Genomic DNA, 19,594 nt, shown 5'->3' with positions numbered 1-19,594 from the left:
TGCTAAGTCAGTAAAGAAAATCTGAATGAAATTTCACTCCGAGTGATCTTGGGGGGTTGGAGGTAGAAAGGGAAGGGGCTATGCCGAGGGGCAGCCATTAAGTTTCTCTGCTTCTTTTCAAGAGGACATTATACACTTGGTGGCGAAGGGAGGCACTGGTTGGAGTGTTGGAGGAGCAAGTACCAGAGTCTTCAGGTCTTTGAGCTGATTCCTTAGCTGGAAGAGCTCTGTGGAGGTCAGTAAGATGGTGTTGAGCGTGTGAACCATCGTTGAGGCAAATTTGAGGTCTTCTTCTCGAAGGAGGATGTCGGCCATAGAGTGGAAGATGTTTTCAGCATTCAACAGGAGACACAGCTGCCTGTGCGAGACAGAATCAGACACTCGGGGTTAGGGGCCCGGAGAGGGCCTGGGCAAGGTACCCTGGGAATCCCCGCGCCTTCGCTCAGGGCCCAGGAGAGCTCCCCCAGCTCCCCCAGACGCTGCTCCAGCTCACTGGGCAACCTTCCCTAACCCGGACTTGGGGCCTTGTGCTGGCAGAAGGGGGCTTGTTGAAACAAGCCAAGATCCAGAAAGAGGTTGGGCTCCATTCTTCCCAACAAATCTCACCTTGGCTACCGATCCAGAGGTGTGACGCCCACGTCCTGACCTCATTAACTCCTGGCAGCCCCCAAAGGCTCAAAAGCCAGGGGCCAAGGGAAGCTACAAAGGGTTGGGTGGGAGGCTGCTAATGAGTCTGCAGCCAAGGGGTTCCTGAGGCCGAATCTCCAGAGGGACCCATAGGCGCTCTTTCATGCTCACTTGCTTGGCCATTGGGAAGCAGAGAGAGAGAGGGAAGACAACTCTCTGAATCTGTAGGAGAGCTTCTCTGTGGGAAGGAACACGGTTTTCTATGGTGGGGGTGGGAGAAGGGGGCTGAAGACAGGAAGCTAACCCTGAAGTGGCCAGGTCAGACTAAGAGGGGAATAAACACTGGAAAAAGCATGGAGAAGAGAGTGTCTTAAAAGAGATGTTGCAGAAAGTAAACCAGAGAAGGACTGATGCCCTGTAGAGAGAGAGATGAAGGGGGAAAGGTAAAGAAGATGAACTAATATACATGGAGTATAAAGAAATATGGAAAGACTTTTTTTTTTTTGGACACAAATGAAATTGTGACCAAACAAAATAAAGCCCCAAGAATTGAGCCCCTAAGACACGATTCCATCAATATCTAGAGAATCCTGAGGAAAATTCTGGGGGAGAAACTGAAATGAGTTAGGCTAGTTTTAAAAGCACATGTCCTTATCTCTACTGGGGCCTTCTGTTGTTTATCACACATTTGCTGGCTTGCCAGGAACTATGCTAAATGAGGATAGTCCAAAGCCAGCAGGGTGCTTGCCCTCAAGGAGCTTACAAAAGTCCCCAAAGTCCCAGAGGAAGGGAAGGTACAGGAAGTGACTGGGGAGGGGCTGCTCTTCTCTCGGTATGATTTCTTTAAGGGGACACGGAAGCCCAGCCCCCAAAGCCCCCGTGGAAACGCCTCAGTGGGGCCCATGTGTCCAAGTTCTCTAGGGAAGGCTACAGCACCGAACCCACAGACAACAACTCAGTTCTGAGAGAAGGGTAGAGCTGGAAATGGGGCTGGCCCGGAGCCGACGGCGACACCGCTGAGTGGCCGCCTCCCTCCCAGACTGGGAGGCTTCTCTCCCCCATCCTCACACCGGGCCAGATGGAGAAAACGTTCCCTCAAAGCAGCCTCCATCACGCCGCTGAGCCGCTCCCACCTCTGCCAAGTCCTCCTCGGAACCCAAGCCCCGGCCTTGTCGTCCGCCTGGTTCTGATTAGCTGGAGATTTTGTTTTGTTTTTTTGCTTCTGGTGGCGCTAGGAAAATCCTAGAGCATTTGGTCATGGAGAAACAGGGTAACCCCCCCCCCCCGCCCCCCACCTCTGCTACAGATCCAGCAGGAGGGGGGAGAAACCAAGGAGACTGAGGACGAAGGGAATGGACTTTACCAGCAGGAGGGGTCCCCAACCCACCCCCCGCCCCAAATTCTCAGCTGGCTTCAGCAGTCTTCCGCCTTAAGTGCTGGGAGATCAAAAGTACGAGTAGAAGAGCAGAACGGCGGGGGGTGGGGGGGGGGTGGGGGGGTGGCAGGGCTCCCAGACTCGGAAGGCCTGCCGGCCCCCCGGGGGTGAGGTGGGTCAAACACAGGCGCCTCGAGACTCCCAAAGCAAGCTCCCCACCCTGTCCCTTCGGGGCGCAGGGAGCCGGGGAGCCATGGCTGCGCCTCTCGCCCCCCCCTCAGAAAGCCAAAGCTTCCACAGGCTTCCCCTCCCCCTTAGGCTCCTCTGCGCAGTGAAGAGTGGGACCTGGTGCTCGTGCCAATCCCCGCACCTGTCCCCCGTCCCCTCCCCCCTCTACTTTTTCTGGCGCTTCTGCCCTGGAGGCTGCTTCCTGTTCTCACCCTGAGTGCCTGTTTCCCTGGCTCCTTCCCTCTCACTTCCCCCCAACTCCCCCAAGGGGCCCGGCGGCTCCTGCGGCCTCCCCCCGACTCTGGCGGCCAACTCCGGGGGCCTTGTTCTGACTCCGCGGGCTCGGCCCCCAGGGGAGCGCCTTGTGCCCAGTAGCTGCGGGCGAGGGAGAGAGCGGCGGGCGCCGGGGCGGGACACACCCCGGGCAGGGGCGCCTGACCGGTCGGGAGCCAGGGCTGGCGCAGAGCCCGGCCTACAACGGGAAGAAAGGTGGCCCAAGTCTTCCCCAGTGCGCTCCCAGGCCGCGAGCCCCCTCCAGAGTTCTGTCGTCCCAGGACCAAGCCGGAGGGAACAAGGGGTCCGGCGCACATGTGTGGTGCAGCTGCCGCCGCCCCAGCAGAAGGCCCGACAGCTGAAGCCGTCCCCGAGACGCGGGGGTGCTCTGCGTGCCATCTTGCCCCTGTCCCGGGACGCCGTGTGGGGGAGAGCACCTGGCGGGGCGAGTGCATGGCCAATGACGGCCCCTCAGGGATGTCTGGGGGGACAAAGCTTAGGGGGTGTCTAAAGATCCCTCCGGCTCAATCCACCAGGGCCCGAGCAGGGCTGGGGGCCTGGGGCAGGCCGTGGCCGGGGGGAGCCCAGGACCAACAGGGAGATGGTGGAAAGGCATGCTCAGAGGCCACTCCTTGCCCTCCCAGCTCTGTTCCCACAAACCTGGGAACTCTGATGGAAAGTGTAGGGAAGGCCTAACAGCCAGCCCCCCTCAAGCTACCGCAGGGTCTGCCCCAGCAGGCACCTGGTGCCAGGCCCCCCATTGGGACCTCCTCCCCCAGCCCAGGCCCAACAGTCCTCCCCGGCAGGGACTCACGGCACAAAGGGGGAGCCAAGATGTGGAAGGATGACGGGAGACCCTCCTGGGGAAGGCCTCGGCACTGGGGCACAGAGGGCGGACTTTGCTGGGACCCGAAGGAAGCCAAGAGACGGGACAGGAGCCGCTTGGAGAGGAGCGTGGATGGGGGCGCTGCCCGTGGGCACAGGGAGGGAGCGGGGGCCCAACAGCAACTGGCGCCTGTGCTGAGACCGCAGGGCTTGGGCTGCGCCAACGCACTCCCTGATGCCCAGGACGGCTCGGCCCTTGTCTGGTTGAGCACATCCAGGCGGGCAGGCCCAGCGAGGCCACGAGACCGCCACCATCCCACAGAGCAGGGCAGCCCCAGCCTGAGGGTCTCGCAGCCATGGTGCACCGATCTCGGGCTGCTTCGGCCTTCCCTGCCCCCCTCAGAGGGGGTCTCCCCCTCCAGCCCCCGTGGCTGCGTCAGTCAGGGCCCTCCTGTCACTCACCCGGCCGGTTTCCGACCTTGGGCTGAGGGAGTGGGGGAGGGGGGCCTTCCTGACCGAGGGCTCCCCTTCTAAGAGGGGGCCACCAAAAGCAGAGAAGAACCTCCCACCAGGGGCTTCTCGCCTGAGCTCCAAGTCTAGCCAAAGTGCCCTCCTGGGTCTCTCAGGGACGGCTCATTCTCCCAGAGAGCCCTGGCTCAGCATGTGGTCATGGGCCTGCCAACTGGCACCAGAGAAGAACCAATGAAACACAAGCTCGGGAGCTTCTCTCCCGCTCTGGATGCCCCAAGAGCGAGGGGTGTTCTCTCCCGGAGGCCCCTCCGCCCCCCGGGCTGCCTGCTTCCGGAGCCGCCCCCTGGGCCGCCCCTTCCGGAGCCGCCTTGCAGGAGGGGCAGCAGATAAGGCCCGGTGGGCCTCGGGGGACTCCGAGCCTTCCCAAAGCCACGTTCTGGCCCATCAGCAGAGAGCCAAGCCCCAGCTATGGGGGCCGCTTGTGATCCCTGCAGGATTCTCCCTTTCTCAGAGGGAGGAAGGGGGGAACACGCACTTACTAAGAGCCCTTCACGCGCGCAGAGCTTTGGCAGACACCAGCTCACTTGATCCTAGGAATGACCCCGGAGGCAGCGGAGGAAACTGAGGCAGACCCAGGCCGAGTGACCTGCCCAGGGTCACAGGGCAGCATAGCTTGTTAGGGTTTGAGGCTGGATTTAAATTCAGGTCTTTCTGACTCCAGCACAGCGGCCCATCCATGGGCCCCCCTAGACAATTCCTGCTCCCCCCAGGGCAGGGGCTGGGGCACATGTCAGGGCACTGCGCTGGCAAACAGACCGAACATTCATCTGGTTTCGGGGGGGGGGGGGGGGGCCCTGGGGGCCGGAGCCCATGGGAGGGGTCCAGCAGCTGAGGATGCTCTGGGCACCCCGGCTCAGACAGCGCAGCCTGGGGGCAGAAGGCTGTGGGGGCCTCGTGCTCCCTCTGGGACCACATGCCGCCCACTCAGCTCTCTCTGCCCTGGCAGTCCCTGGGCAGAAGAACCAGGCTGGTGGGCAGCTGCCCAGCAGCAAAGGGCTTCTGGGTGAGCAGGGAAAGCTGGGGAGGGGCCCGGGATAGGTGGCCCGGCCTGGGAAGGGGAGAGACGACCGACCGGTGCCATGTCCCTGCCACTCTTGGGAAAGGCTCTGAGTCTGGGGGGCTCCCCTGTGGCCGCGTGGCCCCACGTCGGGATGAAGGTCTGTCAGCCATGGGGGACACCTCCGGGCTCTCTTCTCCAGCTTCTACCACCAGCGGATCTTCCAGGCTCCTTGTCACTGCTATAACATTAGCTGGGTTTGGAAAGGGAGCGCATCTAAGTTTGTTTTGAGGCGACCAGCCAACTTTCACCCCCTCGAAAAGCCCCGGCTGTGGCCAAGGAGCCCTTCCCAATGAGTGACAAGCTGCAGAAGCAGGGGCCGTGTCCGGTGCACACAAGGGGCGCCCGAGAGCGGGCCAGGCTGGGCGAAGGCCGGGCCTCCAGCAGCATCTCCCCAGCTTCGGCCACGCCAGAGGCACAGGCATGGGCAAAGGTCTGTCAGAGCTTCGGGGGAGGGGGGGAGAGGCCGCGGACCACAAGCCACTGGGGCCGTTTCCTCCCGGTCCCTCTCTGCTCACCGCGGTCGGGGAGGAAGGGCACCTGCCTTCTGCCGTGGCCCACTCCCCCATCGGGCACCTGCCCCCTCCCTTGGATCTCCAGGGGGACTACCCCGCGACGACCAGAACACCAAGAGTAAAGCCAGCACCATCCAAGCTGCCTTCAGCCTCTCTTTCTCCAGGTGTGGTCTGGATTCTGGGTAACTTTGTTCCCCTATTTAATAATGGAATTTGGGTAATTTCATGCGGTCCCTTCCATTTCACCAGAGCAGGGCAAGTGACCCCCAAGTGGGCCTGCAGAGCCTGTCCCATGGGGCTGCTCCCCCTGCCCCAGATCACTGGCACATTCTCCCCGACAACTCTGCCCTGGAGCCGGACATCCCGGAGGTATCGGCAACCAGCCGTCCGAAGCGGGGATCCTTCTCCCGGGCCCTCCCTCCTCTGTCCCCTACACTGAGAGTCTGTGACTACGGCCTCATCACCTTCCTCCCAATCTCGCTTACCCTTGCTCCCAGCAGCCAGCCAACCTTGCTGCTTCTACTCCCACACACTTCTCCCATCACTCTCCCTTCCAGCAGCCATTTCCTTGTCACCTCTCACCGTGACCACTGTTGAGTCCTCCTCCTTGGTCTCCCTGCCTCAGAACCGCCCCCCTCTCAGCTACCACAGTGAAGTTCTGACAAGGTCACCGACGTATCTAAACTCAGGGATAAAAAAAACTGCCCATTTTGCTTCAGAGTCTTTCCCAATCCAGTCCCAGCCTGGCTTTCTGGTGGTCGCCTAGGCCCGGAATGCACTCCTTTTTCAAACACTGCCTTGCAGGACCCCTCTGTTTCTTCCAAATGCACCCCAAGAACCACTCTCTAGGATGGAGCCTTTATGGAAGCCCCCCTCCATCCCAAACTCTCTCATATTTTGGACTCACTTGTAGACAGATTTGTTTCCTCTGCCCTTAGAAGGGCGGCTCCTTGAGACTGCAGAGGATGTTTCCCTCCTCGTCTCTGGACACCCCCAGCTTGGCCCAATGCCTCTCCTCTTACTCTCCCATCCTTGGATGTCAATTCTGACCTGGGGATGTGAGGGTGGTCCATGGTGGGTCCAGAAGTATTCCTTCAATTTGATGACTGGGTAGGGAAATGTTTGGTTTGGGTTGAATGGAAATGGAAGCTCAAGGATGGGTGATCCCCAGGATGCCCCAGCTAGCCCTTGTTGGCTTAGGGGACAGGGTCCTCCTTACATGGAACCCCGAGGGGCAAGCTGAACTCTTCCTTTCTTCCTGTCCAACTACCCCATACTCTTGCCCCTTCCTAAGCTAGAACTTCATGGCAGAAAAGACAGATGGGTCAATTAGTTACACCTGGATGTTCGTGTTTATTTTAGCAGCAGAAGGCTAGTATGACATAGGCTATTTTCAAGCAGGCACCTGTTGTCTTGTATCCAAGAAATCCAAAGAACAATCTAATACTGAAGCTGGAAAACACACAAGCCCCTAAGCAACCCAGCCCGGAAGAGGGATGCCCCCTCCCTCCCCCTTCACCTCCTTCATCCCTGCTCAACAGCTGTGATCCTTCAGGAATTTAAAGAGGAAGCAGCTTTCAGAAAAAGGATAAAATTAGAGCGGGAGGAGAGGCCCCACATCCGAAGTTCAGAAAGCTAAAAAGCTCTGGACACGTTCTCTTCTCCCTGCTTGAGTCCCTTTTCTGTCAGTCAATCCTCAGCGAAGGAGGGCAGAGCAGCCTTGCCATCTCGTGCTTTAAAAATTCATCGTGCTTAATGCAGGCGAAGAGGCCGATACACTTAAAGGTTTCAGGGGTGGGGGTGAGGAAGAGGATGGAGGGAGTCTTAGTTTCCTAGGTCTTGTTGCACGCTGCTAGGAGAGGGCCGAGGGAGTGGCGTGGGCTGCAACACTGGGCAGAGAGAAGGGGAGAAGGATCCCTGTCCCAGCAGCTGCCCATTTCCCCAGAGCCACCCTTATGGGGATCAGTGACCAGCACAAGACCGCCTGGCTTCCTGCCCCACTCCCTGGCTGGTCCTCTGGGGAGAGCCGGCAGGAGGTCTGGAGCAGAAGTCCATCCAAAGCCCAACCGCGATGCCTTCTGCCACCATCTCCCCTGAACAGGTGGCCCTTCACTGTGCCAAGGCCTGCCTCTCGGCAGCCCAAGGAGCGGCCATCCCCTGGCACTTTGCTGCAATCTCGTCTTTCTTGCTTCTGGCTACTCCTCCCGCTGACCTGCTGGCAGCTGTTCCCCCCCATGGGTCCACAGGACATCCACGTCTCTGAAACGCTGTGGTCTGGCTTCAATCAAAGCTGCTCTCCAAAGGGGTCTTCCCTGGAGCCTTGCTCCATAGCCCCTCTGCAGCCCCTGACAGCATCTGTCCCCCTTCTCCCTGGGGGTCCTGGCCTTCCCCCACGTGTCCAGCTGCTCCTCCTCTGTGTCCTGCTTGCTCCCCTGGCTCCAGTTGGGCCTTTATCCCGCTGCCTCCGGACCCTCACTTCTGATCTCATCAATTCTCATGGATTCGATCATCCTCTATGCAGACGTCTCTGTGCTTTCCCATCCACTCATTCCACCCTCCTTCCCATAATTGATTACCAGGGCCTGTCAATTTTGCTTTAGTGACATATCTCACATGTGACTCCCTTTTCTCCTCTGCCACAGCCATCACTTAATGCAGCCAGTTAATAAACATTTATTAAATGTCTACTATATACCAGACACAGTGCTAATTACTAGAGATACGAAAAGAGACAAAAAGATAGTTTCTACTTTCAAAGAGAGAAGACAACAAGCAGATATGTATAAACAAGCTATATACAGGATAAATTGGAATATTTAAGGAATTATGAAGACGACAAGAATTTTCACATGAATAAAGTCAGAACTGATCAATCTGAAGATTCCAATTGCTTATGCATAAGCTGAGCCAATACAATAATTTTACCTAAATTATTTTATTTATTCAGTGCCTTGCTAATCTAACTACCAAAAATATTTTTCAGAGCTACAGAAAATAATAGTGAAATTCATCTGGAAGAACAAAAGGTATAGACTAACAGAGAAATCATTATCAGATCTCAAACTGTGTTTGAAGTGGTAATCATCAAAATAATCTGGTACTGGCTAATAGGTAAGACAGGGTGGATCAGTGGTGTATACTGGGTGAACAATATATAGTAAAAAATGGCCATTGTAATCTAATTTTTGATAAATGCAAAGATCTAAGCTTTGGGGGCAAGAATTCACTATCTGACAAAAATTAATGGGAAAACTGAAAAGCAGTTTGGCAGAAACATTTCATATCATATACCAAGATAAGAGATAAAATGGACATATACATAAAATGGACATAGAAATAATACTTGAAGCATGGAATAGTTTACCTATCAAATTTATAGATGAGAGAAGAATTTATAACCAAACAAGAGAAAGTACTATGGGAAGTAAAATGGATACTTTGTTACATTAAAGTAAAAAGATTTTATACAAACAAAATCAATGCAGCCAAGATTAGAAGGAAAGCAGAAAACTGGGGGGGGGGGGGGGGGGAAATTTACAGCAAGTTTCTCTGATAAAGGCCTTATTTCTCTCTTTTTTCCCTAGTAAATTTATTTATTAATATACTTTATGAATCATGTTGGGAGAGAAAAATCAGAGCGAAAGGGAAAAACCATAGGAGAGATTAAAAAAAAAACAAAACAGAAAAAAGAAGTGAGCATAGCATGTGTTGATTTACATTCAGTCTCTTTACTTCTTTTTCTGATGCAGATGGCATTTTTCTGTCCAAAGTCTATTGGGATTCCTTTGGATTGCTGAACTAACCGAGAAGAACCAAGAGTTTCATAGTTGATCGTCACACATTCCTGCTGTTATTGTGTACAATGTATTCCTGATTCTGCTTGTTTTGCTCAGCATCAGTTCATGTAAATCTTTCCAGGCCTTTCTATAATCAGCTTGTTCATCAATTTTACAGAACAACAATATTTCAGTATCTTCATATACTACAACTTGTTCAGCCATTCCCCAACTGATGGGCATATACTCGTTTTCCAATTCTTTGCTACCACAAAAACAGCTGCTACAAACATTTTTGCACACGTGGGTTCTTTTCCCTCCTCTTATTTCTCAAATATATAGAGAGGAAGAGTCAAATTTATAAGAATGAGTCATTTCCCCAATTGATAAATGATTAAAGGATACAAACAGGCTATTTTCAGATTTTTAAAAAAATCAAAGCTATTTGCAGTAACACAAAAATTGTTTCTAAATCACTACCGATTAGAGAAGTGCAAATTAAAACAAGTCTGAGATATCACTTCATGCCTATCAGATTGGCCAATGTGACAGAAAAGGAAAATAATGTTGGAGGGGATATTTGTGGAGTTGACAACTAATCTAAATATTCTGGAGAGCAATTTGGAACCATACACAAAAGGGTTATAAAACTGCATACCTTTTGACCCAGCAATATCACTAATAGGTCTATATTCCAAAGAGATTTTTTTTAAAAGAAGGAAAAGGACCTATATGTACAACTATATTTATAGTTTTTTTTTTTTTTTGGTGGTAAAGAATTGGAAGTTGAGGGGATGCCCATCAATTGAGGAATAGCTGAACAAACTGTAACATATGATTGTAATAAAAATCTATTGTGCTATAAGAAATGATGAGGAGGATGCTTTCAGAAAAAAAACTGGAAGGGTTTACCTAAACGGATATAAAGTGAAATGAGCAGAATATTGTACATAGTAACAACATTTTATGATGATCAATTGTAAATGACTTAGCTATTCTCAGCAATACAATGACCCAACACAACTCTGAATGATTTATGATAAAAAAATAATATCCACCTCCAGAGAAAGAACTGATGGAGTCTGAATGCAAATTAAAGAATACTATGTTTTTCTTATTTTTTTTCCTTTTGGTTTGTGCTTTCTTCCACATCATGACTAATATGAAAATATGTTTTGCATGACTACACATGGATAACTATATCAAATTGCTTGCCATCTCAGGGAGGAGAGAGGAAAAAAGCAGAAAATGAAGAACTTAAAATTTTAAAAAATGAATATTAAAAATTGGTTTTTATATGTAATTGGGGAAAAATTTAAAAGATAGAAGAAGCACAGAATTAAGAAAGAATGGGAAAGGTTTCCGGTGGAAGATGGCATTTTACTTGGGAGTTAAAAGAAACCAGGGAAGGCACTAGGTGGAGATGAAAAGGGAGAATATTCCAGGGAAGGAGGACAGCTAGAAAAAAATACCTGGAGCCAAGAGATACAGTGTTTGCTCATGGAATAGCAAGGAAGCCAGTGTTACTGGATTGAAAAATATGTGGCAAGCACTTCTGGGTCTGTATCCCAGAGAGATCAGAGAAGAGGGAAAAGGATCCACATGTGCAAAAAAGTTCGTAGCAGCCCTTTTTGTGGCTTTAAAGACTTGGAAAATGAGTGTATGCCCATCAGTTGGGGAATGGCTGGGCAAGTTATGGTATATGAAAGGAATGGAATATTACTATTCTATAAGATGATCAACAGGGTGATTTTAGAAAGATTTACATGAACTTTACTTATTTACATGAACTAATGCTGAATGAAGCAAGCAAAACCAGGAGAACATTGTATACAGCGATAGCAAGATTGTGTGATAATCAACTATGATAGACTTGGCTCTTCTCAGTAATTTAGTGATCTGAGGCTGTTCCAATAAACTTTGGATGGAAAATGCCATCCTCATCCAGAGAAGTATGGAGACTGAATGCAGATTGAATCATAGTATTTTAACCTTTTTTTTTTTCTCATGTTTTTTCCTTTTATTCTGATTTTTCTCTCCCAACATGACTCACACTGAAATATGTAAAAAATGAATGTATATATATATATAACCTAAAAAAAGAAAAAAAAAAGTATGTGGCAAGGATTAATGTGCAAAAAGACTGGATGGGTAGGAGGGAGCTGGGTTAGAACGACCTTTGAAAGTCAAACAGAGGACTGTGTATCTGATCCTGAGGCAATAGGCAGCCAGTGGAGTTTACTCGGGCATGTGAGACACAGTGGCTCCTGAACTTCAGGAAAATCATTTTGACACTGAATGGAGACTGGACTGGCATGGGGAGAGACCCGAGACAAGCAGACCCTCCCAGCAGATACTGCAACAGTGGAGAGTGCTGCGATGGGTCTGCATGGGAACAGTGTCAGAGGAGCAAGGGGAGAGCTTGAAAGAAGGTGCAAAGGGGGGATCTGCGGGCTCTGGCAATGGCTCAGACACAGGTGGTGGGGAGGCGGCGATAAGATATGGAGGACTCCAGGATGATCCTAGTTTGGAGACCACTGTTACCCCTATGGTGACGGGGAAGGTGGCGGTGGGAGAGGGCTTGGGGCACAGAGTGGTTTGGGACAGGTGGCTAGACGGCTGGTCCACGGTGCTGAGAAGCGGCTGAGACATGAGACCGGCGAGGGCAGGGAAGCCAGACCTGAGTACAGTCAGCAGAGACGGTGACTGAGTGCACAGGAGCTGAGGAGAGCCCATGACGGCGCAGGCCCTCTCACCGACTGCACAGCAAGCTCTAGAGCAGTGTGATCCCGGCACTCCCCCAGCAGCCATCTAGCCTGTAGTGTTCAAGGCCCTGCCATACTCTGGCTCCAGCTGCCTCTTCCGGCCTCAGCTAAGGCCCTTCCTCTGCACTCTGCACAGCATCTGCATCAGAGCAGAGACAGCCAGGTCTAACCCACAGAACCTTAGCCTTGGATTCGAGAAGACCTGAATTCAAACCCAGCCTCAGATATTTCCTGGCAGTGTAACTGCATAAATCACTTAACCTGTCTGCCTCTGTTTCCTCATCTGTAAAATGGGGATAATACCACACCAATCTCTTGGGGCTATCATGAGGATAAAATGAAATACTATTTGTAGAGCACTTAGTAAGAATTACAGCATTCTCTAACAGGTAGTTAATAAATGTTCTCACAGAAAGGCAAACTGCCTAATCCTGACTGCCAAAGCCAGCATCCAATCCCCTCGGGCTGACACAATAGCAAAGCGACATTTCATCTTCAGGACCATGTCAACAGGCAAAGAAAATGGCCAGATCACGGGACTGAGAGGTCACCCACACTAATCTGTTCTTTTTAGAGAGGGGCAGAGGCACAAAGGAATCAGCTGAGTTAGTATCCAGGGCCCACCTGTCAGCAAGCCCCAAAGTAGGGATCCGGGCTGGCTTCTCCTCCTACTACTCGTCCATGTGAGGTAGAGACGCCTCTCCTTCCCAGCATTTGTTCACTCACACAAACATGTATTAAGCACCTGCTGCGTACCAGACACTGTGCTAAGTGGGGATTGGGGATACAGAAAGAGGCAAGACAGTCTTTGTTCTGAAGGTGCTCACAGGCCTGGGATTCACAAAGAGTTTACTGTATGTTCTGAAGCACATTCAGCTTTTCTCAGTATAAAGACTTCAGAGAAGCCTGAATGACAAGGCTCTCCTATTTTCTATTTCTTACATATATGTCTGAATGTGTGTGTGTGCACATATTCATATAGATATATATGTATAAAACATACACACACATATAAAGAGTAACTTTGCTCAGGTGTGTGTGTGTGTGTGTGTGTGTGTGTGTGTGTGTGTGTGTTTCTACCTCCTGCGCAGGCTCGGTCTTTCTGGCTTCTCCTCATGGACAGCTTCCTCTTTGGAATGCTCTCCCACCAGCCCCCACCCAGCCCAACACTTGACAAGATCCTGCCCAAATTAATCTTCTTTCCCAGAGTCCCCAATGCCTTCAGCCCACACTAACTTTGTTCTCTGAACTCCTATGGCAGCATTCACTGTGGCATTTAATTATATCCTACTTTTTGGTACAGTTAACAGTTTCACTGATGTTTGTCTTACCTCCTTTTGGTTATTTTTTTAAGGGCAGGATCTTCTGCATTTCCTATTGTGTCAAATACTGAGCACATTAAAAGTTCTCAATAAAGATAAGCAGAATTGATCAGAGCCATTTTGGACTTTATGGACGAGGGTGTGGGCTGGGTGGGGTGGGCTATATAATGGGAGATAAAGTGTATTTTGGCCCCTTATACCTTTTAAGATCTCTGCTTTCTGGATCTTGTCACAGTTGGAGCTCTTTGGAGGGGAGGAGGGTCTCCAAGGTCAATCTCCTAATAGCTCAATCAGCAGTTATTTTACCTACAATTATCTCCAAAGGCCAGAGAAGAAGAAATGGTTTCCACCATGAAATAAGATGAGACTAAGTGAATCTCTGCAAGGCAAATAGTTGATGGGAAAGACAGAAGGGGGTGCTATCCAAAGTGAAGCCCTGAGGGGCCGATGGAAGGTGAGGGAGCAGACTGGGAAAGACACATGGAAAGACTGAGAAGCAAGAGAGAGGAACTCTCAAATCCCTAGGGAAGGAGGCAGTGTCAGAAAAAACAAGGAAAAGAAGCATTGGGCCAGAGAAGGGAACAGGAAAAGTAAAAGTAGGTAATGGAGACAGAAGTCTGACTGAACTCTGGTTTTGAATTAGCCATCACATTTATTGCCTTTATCCTTTGATCTTTAAGCCCTGACTTCTCAGTATCTGAGCTTCAGTCATTTGGACAATCAGGTCAAATGAAAAATAATAAAAAATTACACCAAAGGGAAGTGACTCAGCAAAGTCCTGCCATTTCTGTGTTGATTGGTTGACTAGATATTCCTAAATCCTTGTTGCCAAATAAGATTTACAAAAGAAATTTGTTAAAAAAAAAAAAAAAAAAAAACTTTATTCAACTGAAATTCCTTTTTAATACCAATTTCTATTTCAACTCTCTCAATGTCTCCTTTTGGAATAAAGACTCCAATTAACTTTTCCCCCCTGGTTTTTCCCAGGAGACCCTAAGTTACTTCAGCTGTATCCTTAGTACATGTACCAGCTCTGGCTGGAAAAGAAACTGTTCTGTTCCTGGGGTGGAGAAAGAAGCGTCTATTTCCCCCAGGATCTCCTGCTTTTTGGCAACATCCCATGTTAACCGTGGCAATGGGAAGACAGTCACCGAGGCCGTGAGCCAGCGGGGTGGCACGGAGGAGAGAACGGTGGGCCTGGAGTTGGGAATGCTCACCTTGCTCCCAACGCCAGCTGGACAAGTCCCTTAGTCCTGTCTGCCTCAGTTTCCTTATCTGTCAAAGGAGCTGGAGGAGGAAATAGCAACCACTGCAGTCTCTTTGCCAAGAGAACCCCCAAAAGGGTCATGGAGAGTCAGACACGACTTAAATAACCAATGTATGTGGAGGTCACATAAAACTGGGTAGGGGCGGGAGGGGGGTCAGCACCCACACTTACCCCCACTGCCCATGCGCCCAGCCCGCGGGAGGGACAGGAGGCTTCCAACAGCAGTGGCCACCACGAGGCCCCTCTGGCCTGTTCTCTGTCAGAGCCGGGTCTGCAGAGACCATCACAATAGCAATTCCCAGAACCTTCTGAGCAGCCCGTCCCAGAGGTGGGCTATGTGGCCACACTGATCCCCTGTGGCCTGGTGGGGTGGGGTCTTAATGTGGAGGCAGGCTGCCAAGAATGACCTCGCTGGAGTAATGGCCATGAAACCAGAGCTGCAGCTACCGAGCAATACCCAGAATCTCCCTGTTTGGCAAAGGAATACACAGTGTGAGGAAGCAGTGGCTCCAAGCCCCTGTGAGCCCCGGAGTGGATCCCCAAATAGAACCCACAAAATTACCCTGCCCTCTGGGGCTGCACGGCTGTGGTTCCCCTTGGCGAGGGAGCGGCGGCCTTCCCAGAGTGCACAGAGAAAGGACCCTATGAACCAGAACCACGTGGCCTCAGAAGCCTTGCTTCCTTCCCAGCCTCTAAATAGACAGAGATCATGTTTCCTCCTGAGGTTCCTCAACCAGCCCATTCCCGTAACTTATTCCCCTGCTCCCAACAGAGGTGGCCGGTCCCACCCGCTTTTGTGACCAAGAACCCTGTAATTCCTCTTTCTGAGCGCAGCCTCCTCCTCCATCTCTCCCTGGGTCTGTAATTTCAGTTGCAAGTTCTACAGCCCAAAGATCAGGACCAGCTCGACCCCTCGCCCAGCCAAGCACTCATTAAGCACTGGCTGAGCCCCTGCTCTTTGCCAGACACTGGGAAAAGCGCTGGATACAAGAAAGACGGAAACCAGTCCCTGATCTCAAGCAGCTCACGGCCCAGCGAGGGAGGCCACCTGAGCAGCAACTCTAGACGAACAAGATCCCCACCAAGGGTAAAGGGAAGGAAAGCACGGCGGCGGATACAGAAGGAAGGCTTGTAGGAGACAGGATGTTAACTGAGGGGAGCCAGAAAGGAGAGATCGGGGGGGGGGGTGCATTCCAGAGGGAGCACCCAAGAAAATGCACTGAGTCAGGAGATGGTGTGTCTTGTTCAAGAAATGTCCTGGATCCAAGAGAACGTGGGGCAGGCTGGAAAGTTGGGGGTCACCAGGAAGGGAAAGCCCTTGTACGCCTAACAAGATTTTATGTTTGATCCTAGAAAGGAAAAGGAATAAGCTTTTATTAAGTGCCTACTGTGTGCAGGTCCTGCACTAAGCTTTTAGATCTCTCCACAGCTCAGGAAGTGGAGGCAGGCTGGGAGGGTCACAGTGCTGAGTATCTGACGTGGATTGGAACTTCGCCTCCTGCAGCAGTGGGTTGGGGGGGGGGGGGGGGGCGACACGGCAATCCCTCTGACAGCCCGAGTGGAGGATGAGGTGCAGGGGCGAGGGACTTGAGGCAAGCTCCTGGGCCCCATCCTCAGCCATCGCAGAAGTCTGGGGCCTGCCCGGGTCAGAAATGGGAGCGTGTGCGAGGCAGTCCCAGCTCGTGTAGCAGACCGGACATGGAGGGGGGATGAGGCAGAATGACCGGCACAGGGTGGCCCTGGGGTTGCCAGCCCGGATGCCTCGGATGGTGACGGGGGTCTGGAGGGAACACGCCGAGGTCAGTACGGGACGTCTGCACAACTTCCCGCCTGGCCTCCAGGAGGCGACAGGCTGGGGCTGCATCCCTGGGAGCGGGGGGAGCGACACGCGGAGCAGCGCAGAGGCCTCTGGAGGGTCCAGAACCGAAAGGAAGGAAAGTTACAGAAAGGGAGACCTGAGCGGCAGTGTCCAAGGCTCAGGGAGGCCCAGAGAAGGTTCATTCAAAAACCAGGACAAGGTTTCGTAAGGGAATGTGTATGTTATGGAAATAACAAGCTTTAACAAAACCAAAAAAGAGAGGTCACTCGACTTGGCAGTGCAGAGACGTCACTCTGGGGAGCAGCCCTGGTTGAGTGACGGGGTCACGGGCCCGGCCGCAGAGGCAGGACTGCAGACTGCCTGCTCCAGGACGTGGAAAGGATGGACGCTCAGGGTTGTCAGACGAGAGAATTAGGAGAGGCTGAAGAGGAGGGTGGGGATGATGGAGTGGGCAACGGCCCTAGGCCTCCGGGCTTGGGGTGCAGGTGTGACCCATGGGGGTTTTCTTGGCAGAGACACTGGAGCGGTTGGGCCTTTTCTTCTGCAGCCCACCTTACAGATGGGAAAACTGAGGCAAACAGGGTGCAGTGGCACCCCCAGCTAGGAAGTAGGAAGAGGACTTTTCCTGACTCCAGGCCTGGTGCTCCATCTGCTGCCTTAGCAAATCCCAGTCATGGGATTTCCTACTGTTTCTGTCCCTACTCACAGGCTAATGAATGGAGCTGGACAAAGCCTTGAAACCATGCTCACTCAATCTACTATTTATCTGACCAGCTTCGGGATAGATACAAATGTATGTTATGTCATCTGAACTGGACCCGTGTTAGAACAAGAGCATCCTTTGCTTTGTTTAATCCATTCCACTCCCAATTCCTGGCCACAGCTTCTCTCAAGTTCCTTCGAGCTTTCTTCTTTGCCTCCTCTGAAACCTGGGTCTGCACTTCATACTTAGCTGAAAAAAAAGAAAAAACCCCAAACCAGAAGCCCCCTTCCCCAGTATGCCCTCCTCCTTCTCCTCCTATGACTGCCTGCCATTTTCCCTTTCCTCTGGAGATGGCCCTCTGCCTTCTCTCCCCACACCTTTGGTCTCCTTTCCATCTTCCCCAGCAGACTGCCCTCATCATCATCCTCCCCATTTACTGCGCACACATGCCCAAATCTCTCCTCCAAAAAGGGTACAAGACCCTCCACGTCCACTAATTCCTGTCCTAGATGTTTTCTCTGAAAAAAGCCGACTCCATTCAAGGTTGTCACCCCTCTCAGTCTTTTGGACTCCCTATAATCCGGCTCCAGACTTTAATGCTCGGCCCCAAACGGGTCTAGCCCAGTCACAGCCAAAAGGAAAGAAGGGACTCTGTGGTCACTTTCTCCCTCCTCTACGGGTTTGTGGCCCCATTCTCTTGGGCTTCCATGCCCCTGACCACTGCCCTATCATTTCTGCTGTGCCTCAACTTGGGGCACCCCGAGGTACCCTTTCTTTCCTCTAGACAATCTCTCCTGCTACACCCATCAGTCTTGGTCTGTAGAGCCCTCTCAGACCTGCGTATTCGGCCCCCTTCTCTCCCTCCTGCTCCGGTCCTACAACAACATTCACAACTGGAGTCCCGTCAGCATCTCAAGTTCAGCGTGTCCAGAACAAGTCTGCCTTTGCCGGCCCATGTCTGCCTCCCTATTTTACAGGGCACCGTCCTGCCAGTCTGTTATTCCCCCTACGTACCATAATCAGCTGCCAGGTCCTGCTGTTTCTAACTCCATGATGTCTCTCCTCTCACAACCATCACCTGCTCACCTAGAGTAGCAAGGCTCTCTGGCTTTCCTGCTTCAAGCTTAGCCTCAAAGCCACTTGTTTCACCATCTCCAAAGAGGAAACATCCTGGGCACAGCCTTCTCTCTCCACTGCTGCATTAAATCTCTTCCCAATGGGGACCCTCATCTTTCCAGACTCCTTTCACATGGTTTCCTTTTTCAAATTCTGCAACCTGGCCATACTGTCCTACCGAACACCTACCTACCCCCTTCCTTTCTGCCTCAGGGTCCCCCCGACTCCAGCCATCAGAATCTGATTTCTTTCAGACTCCCCTCAAGCAGCACTTTCTGTAGGATGTCTTTCAGCCCTGCTGCACGTGCCCTCCCTCCCCAAACTACACTGCACGGTCTTTTTGGACTCACATGTATACATGTATGTGTTGTCTCTCCCACAGAATGCTCCCCAAGGGAAGGGTCGGTTTCCTCTTTGTTCTTGCTTTTGTATCTCTAGTGTCTAGTAGAGCAAGTGTTCAATAAATGCTTGTCGACTCATGATAACAGCCTTGCTGTTGACGCCAGGAGCCAGGACCCTGGAAGGCTCAAGGATAGGCCCTGAATAAGGGGCTCTGAGTTTTCAGCTGCCTTCAAAGTTGTCTATAAATTATCCAACAGCTATGGCTATCGGCTTTTATCAACAACTGTGATATCACCTACACCTCTTATTTCCAGCCCCAGCCAGGGGGATCTTATTTGGTTTTTGGCCACAGAGCCCTGTATTTTGTACTAAATTTTTCCCTCTCCCATATTTTCCCCACCTTCCTCTTTTGTTGCAGCTATCCTCTGGCCTTCTGCTCTTCCTTGAAGGACTCCGCTCTTTGCTTTCCCATACCTCCTCTGTGTGCCATCTTGTCAAGACTCCTTTCATCACATCTCACACTAGTCCCTTTTTCTCGATTCAAGTGACTCTCCCCTGAGTCCAGGTCTTCGTTTCTCACCTGGACTCCAGCCAGAGCCTCCTAATTGGTCTTTCTGCCTTGCCCCTTCTTTCCAAACAGCACACAGCTATCCCCAAAGGCCAGGTGTGGCCAGCAGCTCCCTGGCTCAGACTCAGGCTCTGTCTCCTCCCCAAGATTAAACAGAAACTCCTTCTAACCCTTCCCCATCTGTGCAGCCTCCTTTTCTAAGCATATTCCATGAGATTCCTCCTCCTGGCATCTACCTCCTACTTACTGTCCTGTTTATGCTTTCTATCTCGTGTCTAGACTCCCTCGCCCTCTCGGTCTTCTGGAAGCTCAAGGGGCATTCCCACTGAACAACTATCACCTTCCACAGGCTGTGAGGGCCTCGCCACCCTGCGTTACACTGAATTTATTTGTGGCTGTTTTGTGTCTCTGTGTATGTGCTGTCTCCCCGAGGGGGCAGGGAGGACGGTTTTTTGGTACTTGGGTTCCCAGGGCCCAGCTCAGTG

The 19,594-nt window shown here is 51.8% G+C and overlaps 1 protein-coding gene across 2 annotated transcripts in view; it reads right to left on the bottom strand.

Moving 5' to 3' along the window:
- VAC14 (VAC14 component of PIKFYVE complex) overlaps positions 1-19,594 on the bottom strand; it is a 108,420-nt gene that overhangs the window by 10,137 nt on the left and 78,689 nt on the right. For both annotated transcript variants that reach the window (XM_031949960.1, XM_031949961.1), the window contains exon 15: positions 184-358. In XM_031949960.1, the coding sequence (XP_031805820.1) occupies positions 184-358 (175 nt within the window). The remainder of the gene's footprint in view (positions 1-183; positions 359-19,594) is intronic.

The sequence above is a fragment of the Sarcophilus harrisii genome, chromosome 2, assembly GCF_902635505.1.
Source record: "Sarcophilus harrisii chromosome 2, mSarHar1.11, whole genome shotgun sequence".
NCBI classification, from domain to species: Eukaryota; Metazoa; Chordata; class Mammalia; order Dasyuromorphia; family Dasyuridae; genus Sarcophilus; species Sarcophilus harrisii.
This window is presented reverse-complemented; position numbering and strand designations above follow the sequence as displayed.